At 33.6% G+C, this 13,644-nt stretch overlaps 1 protein-coding gene across 1 annotated transcript; it reads right to left on the reverse strand.

Annotated features, from left to right (window-relative positions):
- Positions 1-3,218: 3,218 nt before the first annotated feature.
- On the reverse strand, positions 3,219-4,166 carry LOC125101244 (olfactory receptor 2M3-like). The gene has a single exon (XM_047731824.1). It carries the CDS (start codon positions 4,164-4,166, stop codon positions 3,219-3,221), a length of 948 nt encoding a protein of 315 aa, XP_047587780.1.
- Between the last annotated feature and the right edge of the window lie 9,478 nt (positions 4,167-13,644).

Consider the following 13,644-nt stretch of genomic DNA (forward strand, 5'->3'; position numbering starts at 1 on the left):
TTTGTAAGTGAAAAAAGTGGACAGATCATCACATTTATTGATAAGGGTTTTGGGGAAATAGTACCTAATATCTATAGATGATTGGAATGGCCATGGAGAATTGTAAGATTTCTGTATTTTTAATTAATTCATTCATTTTATTATATTTTTAAAGATTTTTATTTATTTATTTGACAGAGAGGATGAGAGAGCATAAGTAGGGGGAGCAGCAGAGGGAGAGGGAGAAGTAGGCTCCCTGTGAGCAGGGAGCCTGATGAGGGTCTCATTTCCAGGACTCTGGGATCATGAACTGAGCTGAAGGCAGATATTTAACCACCTGAGTCACCCAGGCACACCAAGATTTCTGTATTGTTTAATTTGAAACAGAATCAAAACCAATTACTACCAGGCACACATATTTTATATTTAAGAATTATAAGTTACACATGTGAATATGAAATTGATGATAAAGATAGAAGTTTATGCAGTATGTACTTAACACTTCTACAACTGTTCATATATATTGTTTATACTTTTTTCTCCTTTCCTTACTTATGTATCAATATTTGACTGCTAATTACTAAAAATAACATCTTAACTTAGAAAATATTTGTCCAAAGCTACATAAAATTACATATCTAGATGAATAAGACTAAATTGCTTTCATGAAAGAATAGAGCAACTCACAGTTTTACCAAGGAATAAAAAACACTTATTTTCCTCAATACTGCATATACATTTTACAAGAAAAATTAAGGTATAAAAATGTTACCTTTAAGCTCTATGTAAATTATAAATCTACATGATTATCATGAGGATTTTACTGTAATGGAAACCTTCACTTCCTATCCGTATCAAACTTGGTGGGGTTCATCTGAATACACAAAATTTTAATTTTATAGACTTATGAGAATATATGGCTTTAGATAATATTGTATTCTTCCTAGAAGTCTTGTTATATTTTTTATTTTAATTTAAATATTTTATTATGTTTAATTAGATGTCATGTTTAATAATTCACTAGTTGATTTGTTTTTAAATAAAAAATATCATTAGTGGGAAAAATGAAGTGATAAATGGTACTTCAGATAATCACCCTTAATGTCTTCCCAATTTACAGCAGATAGGTTACCCCTTTCCTGCCCCAACTTCAACTAACTCCCAAATCAGTCAATGATATATGATGTGAAATGTTTTCTTAATAATAGTAAATCTGTATTTAAGGTAAATGATTACACAAAGCACATTAAAGAGGAAAATCTTCCCTTCTCACGCCAGACTTGGTGCACAGCCAATGCATTGCAGACTTAGTGGGAGTTGAAGTCAAGGACTCAGGGCACATTGGCTAGTCATGCTATTATATATTTCCTTTCCTAGCCCTGGTGGCACTTTAATTATTAATTCTATTTATCAGAGGGCCTCTTCAGGTGGCTCTTCCAAGACTTCCTTACAGCAGGTAAAAGGGGGAACTTTAAGACAATTTCCCTACTCAAGACTCAACACCAGACACTTTTGGATGTCTAGCCTTTTACTCTAGAACAAGCCGTAGACTCCAAAAAATAATTTCCAGAAGTTAAATAATTCAGTCAATCATTAGGACATAACCAAAGTTCTCACAACACTGACAGGAAGAATTATTTTAACTACCTTGTTATGCTTTTTATAAGTAGGTGTCTGAAAGTTATGTGGGTGTATATGATATATTTCTCTTGACATTGTTCCTATGATTAGGTTATTTTCTATAAGAAGAGAGTGAAGTGAGTGAACCAATGTAATTTAGAACCCAAATCAAAAGACTTCAAGTTATCTAAGGTAGATTATCTTGAGTAGGTTTGTCTTAACCAGTGGGTAGACCTTTAAAAGAGGACTTAGGATTTTCCTTAGGGGACAGACTCTCCTGCTGGCCTTGAAAAAGTAAGATAATGAGTTTTTTGGGTGCAAAGAAATGAATTATTTCAACAGCCCTGTGAGCTTGAAAGATGTCCCTGAGCCTCAGATGTAACTGCAGATTCAGCCAACACCTGGATTTCCACCTTATGATACCTTAAGCAGAATACCCAGGTCAACCATGCCAGAATTCCTACCTATGTATACTGGGGCTTAATCAAGAGTTGTTATTTAAAGCTGCTGAGTTTGTGCTCATTTGTTACACAGAATGAAAAGGTAATTCGGTTTCATTTCATTCAGTTTCAAAATAATAGAGTTTTAAGAAAATAGTTAAAATTCAGATAATGGTTGTTCTTCATAAAACCAGAGAATCCCCAGAATTGCACTACATTTCATATAAATATTACATCACTATCTATAGAGATGTCACACATGACATGTGGTTTATTTTAAAAAAACAGATTTCAGAAGCCTAAACTGTTCTATTTATAAAATTGACCACATTTCCATGTACTAATTATAGTACATATATTCCATATTTAGTGGAAATTAATTTGATTTAATTTAATTACTTTAATTAATTAATTTAGTAAGTAAATTAATTAACTAAATTAGTACAAATTTTCCACATTTCCATGTACTAATTATAGTACACAACCCCTATAATGATTAAGACATTTAAACATGAAAATACTTTGAAGAATCACATTTAAGTCTCCCATGTAAAAGGCTGATGTCTGTAGAAAAATGAAATAAATAGGATTTCCCTAATCTTCTGATATCCTGAAGGAGGACAATGTCCATCATAAGGTAGATTCAATATACCTAATCATCAATCTGATGCTGCTTTTCCCTATCTAGGCAAAGTTTATTAATTTTTATAATAATCTTATAAATCTATAACTTGGTATATAATTGTTAGTTTTTCACTTTAAAAAATGATCTATCCAAGGTATGATATTGGACTCTGGAGAATGTTTTGATTGGCCAAATGTAAAATTATTACATTTTTTTTTAAGTTTATCAGTGCCCTGTATTACTATAGTGTTATGTGGTGTTGCGATTGGCAACTATATCTCTGTTATTAGCTGGTACTGCATAAGACAGACTATACATTGTGCCTATTATCTTACAGCAAATATTTACTTATAGCCATACTTTGGAGTTTCCATAACAAAAGAAATACAATATTTGAACAAAAATGCATGTGGACAGTTTTTCACTTTCTAACTGTTGTGTGCTTGTCTATAAAACTATTAATACAAAGATAGGTAAATATTGGATGCTGAATTGTACTAGTTGAATACATAAATTTCAATGTAAAGCAAAGAGGATTTAAAAAAAAAAGTTAATTAGGTAATTTGCTCTCCAGACTTGCTCTTTCCCAGCACCTTCATGAATGCTCTGGCCACTTCTTTGTTGCGGAGGCTGTAGATGAGGGGGTTTAGCATGGGAGTAAGGATGGTATAGAAGGCTGACACCATCTTGTCCTGGGTGGGGGAACGATCAGAAACAGGCCGCATATATATAAACATAGCTGCTCCATAGTACATTCCTACCACCATGAGGTGGGAGGAACAGGTAGCAAAAGCTTTTTGGCGACCCTCTCCAGATGCCATGTGAATGACAGTCATAATAACACGAACATAGGAAGCAATGATTACTGCTACAGGAAATAGAAGCATAATTACACAACAAATAAACATTAGTCTTTCAAATAGTAATGTATCAGTGCATGAGAGAGTGAGAAGGGCAGGGACATCACAGAAAAAGTGGGGTATTTCTCGGGCACCACAATATGGGAAGGACAGTGCAACTGTAATGACAATTATACCATCAAGAAACCCAACAATCCAGGAAGAAACAACCATAATACAACAGATTTTCTGGTTCATGAGAACTGAGTATCGTAATGGGTGACAAATGGCTACATAACGGTCATAGGCCATGGTAGCTAACAGGAAACATTCTGCTCCAAGCAGGGATACGTATAAGAATATCTGGGCTCCACAACCCACCAGAGAGATGGACTTCCTTCCAGACAAGTAATTGAAAGCCATCTTGGGTACAGTGGTGCAGATGAGCATGAGGTCCATGAGGGATAGTTGACTGAGGAGGAAATACATGGGTGTGTGAAGCTGATTGTCCAGGTAGATGAGGAGAATCATGACAGTATTACCAATGAAGGCCACTGTGAAGATGCCCAAGACCAGAGAGAAGAGGACGATGTGGATGGAGCTGCTATTGAAGATTCCCAATAAGATGAATTCCGAATTGAAAGTCTGATTCTCCCATTCCATGATAAATATATTCACTGTAGAGAATACAACATGTGAAATGGTAGAGACTGACATGGAAATATTAAGGACTTCTAGCTTAAGTCACCACACCTACATTTCTACATATGGAAAAAGTATTTCTCTGAGCATATTTTTTTTTAGTTTATAAAATAGGAATATTAAAGTTTATTGTTAACTCAATGTGATTTTAAAAAAGTAAATGTAGATAACACACATAATAAGTTTCATCATTAGAACATAGGTTTTCCAAGACACATATAATCTAATTTTAACAACTAGTCAACTCAACTGTGTAATGTGGATTATCACTTCAGAAATACATTAAGAGTCACAAGAAGGCTCATGAATTGCTGAGAAGTCACTGAGATTTTCCACTGAATTTAGCATATCACCCTATGATACTAATACAAATTTTGTCTTCCAAAGTGTAGAAGGCATCATGTGCTAGTGGAAAACAGATGGGATTACTGAAACACCAAGTAAACACAAGACATTGAGAAATCATCAGTTAGAAGTACTTTATGTAATCCTTATTACATAAGTGTATACCCATGAGGTATTCTGCTATGGGTCATTCTACTGGAAAAGTAAGCTAGAGTATAGTCAAAAAGCATAGTTAAAAGGCTCAAACATGATTTTTCTCTGTAATCTTAGATAATTAATTTCTCCAAGCCTCATTTTCCACTCTGTAAATTTTAGTATTTGTGAATATTGACATTGCAGGGTGCTATTAAGACAAATCAGATCACATTTATAATGTGAAAACATAACTTTGAATATAGTTTGTAACACATTATTTATTTATTTATCTATTTATTTATTTATTTATTTAATTTTTTCTGTGTTCCAAGATTCATTGTTTATGCACCCCACCCAGTGCTCCAATGCAATACATGCCCTCCTTAATACACTTTTAAAATAAATACTATTGAAGAAAAGAGAGTGGACTCCTAGTTTATCTTTAGACTATTTTCCTTTGTATAAAATTAATCTATCTCATTTCCTCAGGAGATTTTTTTCACCCTATGCCACAACAGATTTTTTATTTCCTACCTTCACAATAATTTTTTTTAATTCTCTTGTTGTTCTCTTCAATGATCGAGGAAAATGCTTCCTTTCTTTCTATTTGTGTGGGCCTTATCACCTCTGGGAATCATTTAAAGAAGTGTGCTTGATGTTTTAGTTTGAATATTTGGGAAATGAAATCTTTCCATGTGGTTCTGTCACATTTAGTAAAAATGTACATTTTATTTGTCAAAAACTGTGATTTAAAACATGATTTTACTATTCATTGTTTTACTTGTTTTGTAAATTTTTTAACTTTAAGTGGAACTTTAATAACTTAGGGTTTGATTTAGAACTTAAAGCTTTAATGGTCTAGACCATAGGAATGGAGAGAAGTGAAGGGACCAGTTTCCTGTTTTGTATTAATGTCTAGCAAAAACAATTCTGTTAGCTAATACCACTAAAAGAGCCCTTTTATTATTTTTTAAGATTTCACTTATTTATTTTGTTATTCATTTATTTGAGAGAAGGAGACAGAGAGTGAGGGAGAACATAAACAGCAATTAGAAGGAGAAATAGGCTCCCTTCAGAACAAATGTTAGGATCCTGGAATCATGACCTGAGCCAAAGGCAGATGCTTAACCAACTGAGCCACGTAGGTGCTCCTAAAAGTTCCCATTTAGACTTAAAATAAATTGACAAGCCAGGAAACGATATATGTTGATAAGGAAGCAGAGGAAGAGGAACCCTCCTACACTGTTGGTGGCAATGCAAGCTGGTTCAGCCACTCTGGAAAACAGTATGTAGTTTCCTCAAAAATTTGAAAATAGAGCTACACTAGGACCCAGAAATTGCACTACTGGGTATTTACCTCAAAGAGAAAAATGTAGTGACCTGAAGGGGCACATGCACCCCAATGTATATAGCAGCAATGTCCACAATAGCCAGACTATTGAATGAGCATAATGCCCATCAACAGAAGAATGGATAAGGAAGATGTAGTTTCTATATATCTATAACTGTATCTATATCATCTATATCTATATATACACAAAATGGGATATTATGCAGCCTTCAACAAATAGAAATCTTGCCATTTGCAACAAAGTGGATGGAACTAGAGGGTATTGTGCTAAGTGAAATAAGTCAATCAGAGAAGAACAATTATCATACGATCTCACTGATATGTGGAATTTAAGAAACAAGGCAGAGGATCATTGGGGAAGAGACAAAAAATTAAACAAGACAAAACCAGAGGGAGATAAACCATAAGAGACTCTTAATCTTAGGAAACAAACTAAGGGTTCCTGAAGTGGAGAGGGGAGGGAGAGATGGGGTAGCTGGGCAATGGACATTGAGGAAGGTGTGTGCTATATGATGAGTACTGTAAATTGTGTAAGACCGACGAATCACAGACCTGTACCCCTGAAACAAGTAATACATTACATATTAATAAATATATATATATAAATTATTAAAAAATAAAATATATTCAAAAATAATAAACATGTGGCATGAAAAATAAGTGAAAATGTTGAAATTAATATCACTGATTTTTCAATGAACTCAAAATTTTTTAACCAACATATATATATTTCTCTCATAGGGAAGGAGTGCATACATTACATATATAATATTTTATGTTACATAAAGTATTGTATGTTATAAATAAATCTGATTACAACATGTTCCCTGTCGCTAAATTTTTTTGGTTTTGTTTTGCTCTTCTGCTGCTAAATTATTAAAGAAAACTCATCCTTTTATACATTGTCAAAGTATATAAAATGTTTTAAATGAATTACTAATGAAAAAATGTCTATGGCATAAAAATATTGCTGCATACTTATTTTTTATATTTTAACTTCATCAGTAAATATATGTATTAATTTTATTGGGGGTGGCTTACAATTATGTTGTCTCCTGATATTTGTACAAACTTCTTATGGAAGTGAACATACATATAGAAAGGTGAGTTGACTGAACTCATCTTAAGTATACCATGGATGAAATTTGATACATGTTTGAACCTATGTGGCTACCACTCAGATGAAAATACAGATTTTTTCCAAAAGATTTCCTCATATTCTTTCATAGTTCCTCACCCCTCACATGCAACATATAGTTTAATATCTATCTCTAAAGTATGTTTTGCCTGATTTTTTTTTGCCTGAATTTCACATAAATAATAGAGCATTTTATCTTCTGTGTGCTCAAAATGGAACTTATCACACTCCTACCTTAATCTCTTTGTTCCTACCAACTTCTTGGCTCATTTACCACCAGCCACACTGGCCTCCTCATTTCTGGAACACACTTGGTATGCTCTAACCCAGTTTGTTTCTGCTAGCTGTACTTTCTGATCATTGCCTATTCCTTAGACCAATTTCTTAATACTTTCAGGCTCTTATCTAAATGCTTTCTGCTTCATAAAGCCTTTATGGCCTCTCACTAAATACTGTTTTGTTTTTATTCTTCTTATTCTTTCTCCCATCTCACACCAAACTAATTTATCTGACTTTTGTTTGTTTTTCTTCATTAGGATGTAGATTAAATGAAAGCAGAGATTTAATGATCATATTCAATAGATAATGAATCAAGGCATATTTTAAAGGAAATCATTGTGATTTTTATATTGGGGTTCAGATGTCTTCCTTTCTGCTCTAGCATTTCCTCTCCTGCAAAAAGGGGTTGGTTGGTTTAAGAGTCCTGTGTTGTGTGCTGGCCTGGGTGATCTACTAAACATTATGTTGTGGCTGTGGAAATGGATTGCTGGTCTGGGGGGAGGCAGACAAGCATCAGAAGGATAAAGACTTTGTGGGCTGCTTATATTAATCTTAGAAGCCTTACCACCCTCCCGCCTCAAGTAGTGTGATTAATTTAATTCTAACAGATCTCTGGTCATTTTTTTCCCTACTAGGTATGATTTTAAGCAATTGGTCTGAATCCTTCAATTATACACAGAATGCTCTTTCAGGGTGGACCAAAATTATATAATTAACTAGTCTTTAAATTAGAAGATTAGTAATTCCAAGAAAGCTACAGAGTCTGAGAAACTCCATGGGCTATGTGCCTTTTTTTCCATATATAATTGTCTTCTTATTTATCTTTCTATTTAATTAGGGTCAATCCTATGACACAGATGGAATCATTGGAGTAACTAAAATGTTGCTGCCATCATTCAGTTTATTTTATTTTCAAACCCATATATCAAATTTCTTTGGAGTAGCTTATAAAAGATAAATTGCTTAAGGTGTTATAATCTTTTAGTACTCTGCTGCCCTTGACTCCTTTATTAATAAATGAGAGTAAATGACTCTATAATTAGGTCTCATTTGCCATCCCTGTTTCTGATCATAACTTTATTTTACCATCCATATGCACTAACAACTCTGATCTATTTTAGTCCTACACCTCTTCACAGTCTCTTCACATAAGCAAGACCACCACTTCATTTAGTCCATATTAGAACCCCACTGAAGAATAGCAGTGTGGGGACAGTAGGACTAATCAAGACTAGGTAGTTTCTATTTATGAGACACAGTTATGAATTGCTATTTATCAACAGAGCAATGAAATACTTAATTTAGTAAGTGGAGAGATAGGGCCTGTATAGTTCTTCAATCATTCCAGTTTTTTTTTTAATAGCTTCAACCTGAACATGAACAAAAGGATACAGGAATTTTATGTTATTATGTTGTATTGCATTACCTAAATTTTTGTTGAAACCACACTACAAACTCTCATTCTCTTTACTGCCCTCTCACAGGAAACTAGAGTGAACACCACTTTATGGTTGTTGAGGCACTTACTTCCAAGCAGTAAACTCAGACTTTTCCAGTTGAAACTTTCATAAACAAAGTCCCAGTTATAGGATATTCAGAAGAATACATTCTCTTTTATGTACATAATATATAATAGCTCAGTATAGATGTTAGAGCTAAGCACTCATGGATATAATGCATGTTATATCTCTATAAATGTTGTATAATAATTTCCTCACAACCTTATTAACATCATAAATTATCATCAAATCCTCATATTTTGGAAAAAAAGTCATTGTTTGTCAAAAATATCTTGAAAAATATACAACATAATGGTAGCTAAACAGTTTTTAATACTTATACTTACAGATATTTTTCATACATACAGATTAAAAAGGAAATTAAAGGAAGCAGGATAGACACAGAAGATGAGGGGAGTCATGTTAGCTAAGACCGCACACAATAGAATACTGAAAGTCAGTGAATAATAAAGGAAAAAAAAATCTTAGACTGAAGAGAAGCTGAGAGGAACAGGGGAGAGAAAAAAAAAGAGACTATTGATTTAATGCAGATAAGGGTCACTGGGCCTACTTCTCTGCTAAATGTGCAACATTCAAGGAATGACCATTGTAATCCCACCACCAGATGCAAGAATTAGACACTTATGTTATACTTAAAACTCCCCTTGTCTCCTGATAGAAGAGGAAATCACTTCTCAGAAAAAAGATTACCGATAGCTTTTGAAAAAGTCCATCAGTACTTGAGAAAAAAAAAATTGCGTCTATACCACTGACATTATGAACAAATTCTGTTTTTCTATTTTCCAGTCATTCAACACAATCTTTTTGGGTTTTCCCCAAAGGACCATTGGATTATATAATTCTTTTTCTCAAAAGTGTTAAGTGGCTCAAATTTTCTGCAGTATCTTCTTATTGATCTTGTTTGTGAGGTTTGCAGAGTCATTCAAGTCTTTATTTCAATCAATGTGTTCTCCATTTCCCAATATCAATTCCACACATTCTACATTCAAATCCCAAAGATACAACACATAAATCTGAAGGTAGATCCCTACTCAGGAGTTTTTTATTACTCAGGATGTCTTTCTTCTGGGCACCTGGGTGGCTCAGTTTATTAAATGTCTGCTTTCAACTCAGGTGATGATCCCATGGTCCTGGGATCCAGTCTTGGAACAGGCTTCCTGCTCAGTGGAAAGTCTGGTTCTCCCTCTACCCTCCCCTCTTGCTTACGATCTCTCTGTCTAAAATAAATAAATAAATAAATAAATAATTTTTAAAATCTTAAAAAATAATGTATTTCCTGTTTCACAATCCTTTGCCTTTGTAAATAATATCATATTTGTCCTTCAAGTTTCAACACACATGCATCTTTCTTATGTTTCTTTCTTCATTCTGTAGACAGCAAGTCCTGCACATGTTGCATGGAGCACTGGGTGTTATATGAAGGAATAAAATTGATTTAAAAATTTAAAATAAATAAATAAATTTACAGAAGATGTCTGGCATCTAACTCTGTTCCATATAAAAAGCTAATATTGTGGACCTTAAGATCAGAAAAACATGAGTTTGAAATCTTGATCACTAACTCTTGTGTCGTCAGGCAAGTTAATTAACCTCTCTGAGATTGTTTTATCCTCCTGCTTGCCTCAGAGAGTTGTTGTAAGTTAGAATGTATTAATTTTTATGAATTCCTCATTAAAGTGTCATTCAGTGAATGTTCATTAGATCTGAATTACCTTTTTTGCACATGTCTTATCACACTTTTTTTAGACTTTCAGTAAATTCCACTGTTACTCTCTTGCAATTTATTTTTTAATATTCTGTCTTCCTTACTAGATTGTTGGTTCTTAATGGTACAGTGTATGTTTAATTTTCATGGAATGAGTAAAAAATAGATGTTTGCATACAGGTGGAATCCGTAAGATTCCCATAAGTGACTGAAAACATGAATAGGGTAGATCCACTGGAGTCTTGCAAAGGTCTATAACTAGCATATATTTTATTGCTCTAAATACTGTATTTATTTTCTTTGCATCATTGCAGTTATTATTTAATTTAACATTTACAATCCCCTGTATTAAATATAAGAAATATATTACATAGTTTTACAGATAGTATAAAAATATAAGTTGCAGGTCAACATGGAAAATTACCTCTCTATTTGGAGGACTTCAAAGTAACAACACTTCTACTATGTAGCTTTTGAAGGACATCTAGTTCCAGCTTACTGAACTTCGAAATAGAGTTCTAAATATATACCATCCTCCTTGACTTACTTTCTAGATGTCTCTAGGGAGACATGGAACTACTTACTAAGCAACTGAAAACATTTAAATTTCTAGAGAAATCCTAGAAAACCTAGTAATATGTTTTGCTAAGTCATCTGTGATTTCAACTTTCAATCCCTCCAGGTTATCTAGTCCCTAGTCTTTAATTATAGTAATGTATGTTATTACCTGTTTTTTTCTCCTAAGGCCTCATATAAAATTAGTTATTTTGAAAATGTGAATCTTATTAATGTTTGAGAACAAAATAAAACGCAGTTTCTTTCTAGATTAGAAGTATACCCCCTCCACTTGTCACCCTGTATCTCTTAGCTCATTCATATATTAATAACTCCATTTGCAATCTCCTTTTAAAATTATTTTCATAATTTCAAAATATTTCACTACTTACTCCACAACATTAAGTGACAAAGAGGCAGTTGGTTTTCTGACTCAAAAATAAAATGAATAGAGATAAATACTCATTGAGATTTGGTTTTTATTACCTCTAAACCTCTTAAATTTCACTAATTATTTCCAAACTGATTATTCAAGTAGTTTCATTTGTGGAGTCATTTGATTTAAGATTTCTACACTATAGATTTCAACACAATTTTAATTTCTTTTCTTTTTCTTATTTGAACACTTGTTATTTGTGGTTACACTCTTCAGATTCTGGTACTGCTTATCTTGTTATTATCTCCAAATATTTTGTGTTTCGTTAATTTTTCCTCCATGGATAATTAGACTCCACCAAATTTTCAAACTTCTCCTTCTCATTTTATTTGGTTCACATTTATGATCACTGCCTCTGTTTATCCTCATTTAATATTTTTCCTAAATTCCAAATGCTATCAAGTGCCTGTACTTTAATGTTGTTTTGACATTACTTCTGCATCTAATATTTATCATGTCCAGTTCTGAACCATTACTTCCCTATGAATCTACTGCTCATTTAATATTGACCTCAGCTTCTAAGTAATCCTTCATTTTGTTAATGATGTTCTCCAACTAAGAGTTATATAGAATAGAAACAATATCCTAGAAGGAAAATGTCTGTGCTTTCAAAAATACAATCCAATTGTATGCAAGAAAATTTTGTAGGATTTTTTATTTTCACTAACGATGCAAACAGAAAGAACATTTTCTTTTACTACATTGTCAAAATCGCTTGTTACTGTTCTTTGGGGGGTGTTGTTGTTGCTGCTGTTTTTAACTTTTATGAACATAAAGGTGCCTGGATGGCTCAGTTGTATTTTAAGTGGCTGGCTCCTGATTTTGGCTCATGGTCTCAGGGTCCAGGTATTGAACCCCATGTGAGGCTCCTTGCACACTGGGTAAGTCTGCTTGAGATTCTCTCTCTCCTGCTCCTTCTGCCCCTGCCCCCACTTATGCTCTTTTTCTCTCTTTCTAAAATAAATAAAACAAATCTTAAAAAAGAAAAACTTTTGTGAACCTGTTTGTGAGAAAAGATTTCTCATTCTTATATTAATATGTATTTTGTTTTTACTGATATGGGTAGATTTCTGATATATTTACTGACCATTCAGATATCCTCTTCAATAAATTGCCTTAAAAGTCATTAATGTATCTCTTGTAAAAGCAAAATAATAGGGGTCCCTCGGTGGCTCGGTGGTTTAAAGCCTCTGCCTTCGGCTCAGGTCATGATCCCAGGTTCCTGGGATCAAGCAATGTGTTGGGTTCTCTGCTCAGGAGGGAGCCTGCTTCCCCCCCTCTCTCTGCCTGTCACTCTGCCTACTTGTGATCTCTCTCCCTGTCAAATAAATAAATAGACGAATGGATAAAGAAGGTGTGGTATATATACACAATGGAACACTATGCAGCCATCAAAAGAAATGAAATCTTGCCATTTGCGATGACGTGGATGGAACTAGAGGGTATCATGCTTAGCGAAATAAGTCAATCGGAGAAAGACAACTATCATATGATCTCCCTGATATGAGGGAGAGGAGATGCAACATGGGGGGTTGAGGGGGTAGGAGAAGAATAAATGAAACAAGATGGGATTGGGAGGGAGACAAACCATAAGTGACTCTTAATTTCACAAAACAAACTGAGGGTTGATGGGGGGGAGGGGGGTTGGGAGGGGGGTGGGGTTATGGATATTGGAGAGGGTATGTGTTATGGTGAGTGCTGTGAAGTGTGTAAACCTGGCGATTCGCAGACCTGTACCCCTGGGGATAAAAATATATGTTTATTAAAAATAAAATTAAAAAAAAATAATAAAAAAATAAAAAAGCAAAATAATAGTATAATTTCATGTTGTTACATAGATATACCAATTTTCACAAAATTTTGTGTTGCATTGGACGCTCTTTCTACAGTGATTTATAATGCTATTTAATATTTATCACATTTCCATACATGAAAATACCTATTTGAAGTCATTATTTAAATTAACTTATTTATT

This window comes from Lutra lutra, chromosome 5 (genome assembly GCF_902655055.1).
Source record: "Lutra lutra chromosome 5, mLutLut1.2, whole genome shotgun sequence".
Lineage (NCBI taxonomy): Eukaryota > Metazoa > Chordata > Mammalia > Carnivora > Mustelidae > Lutra > Lutra lutra.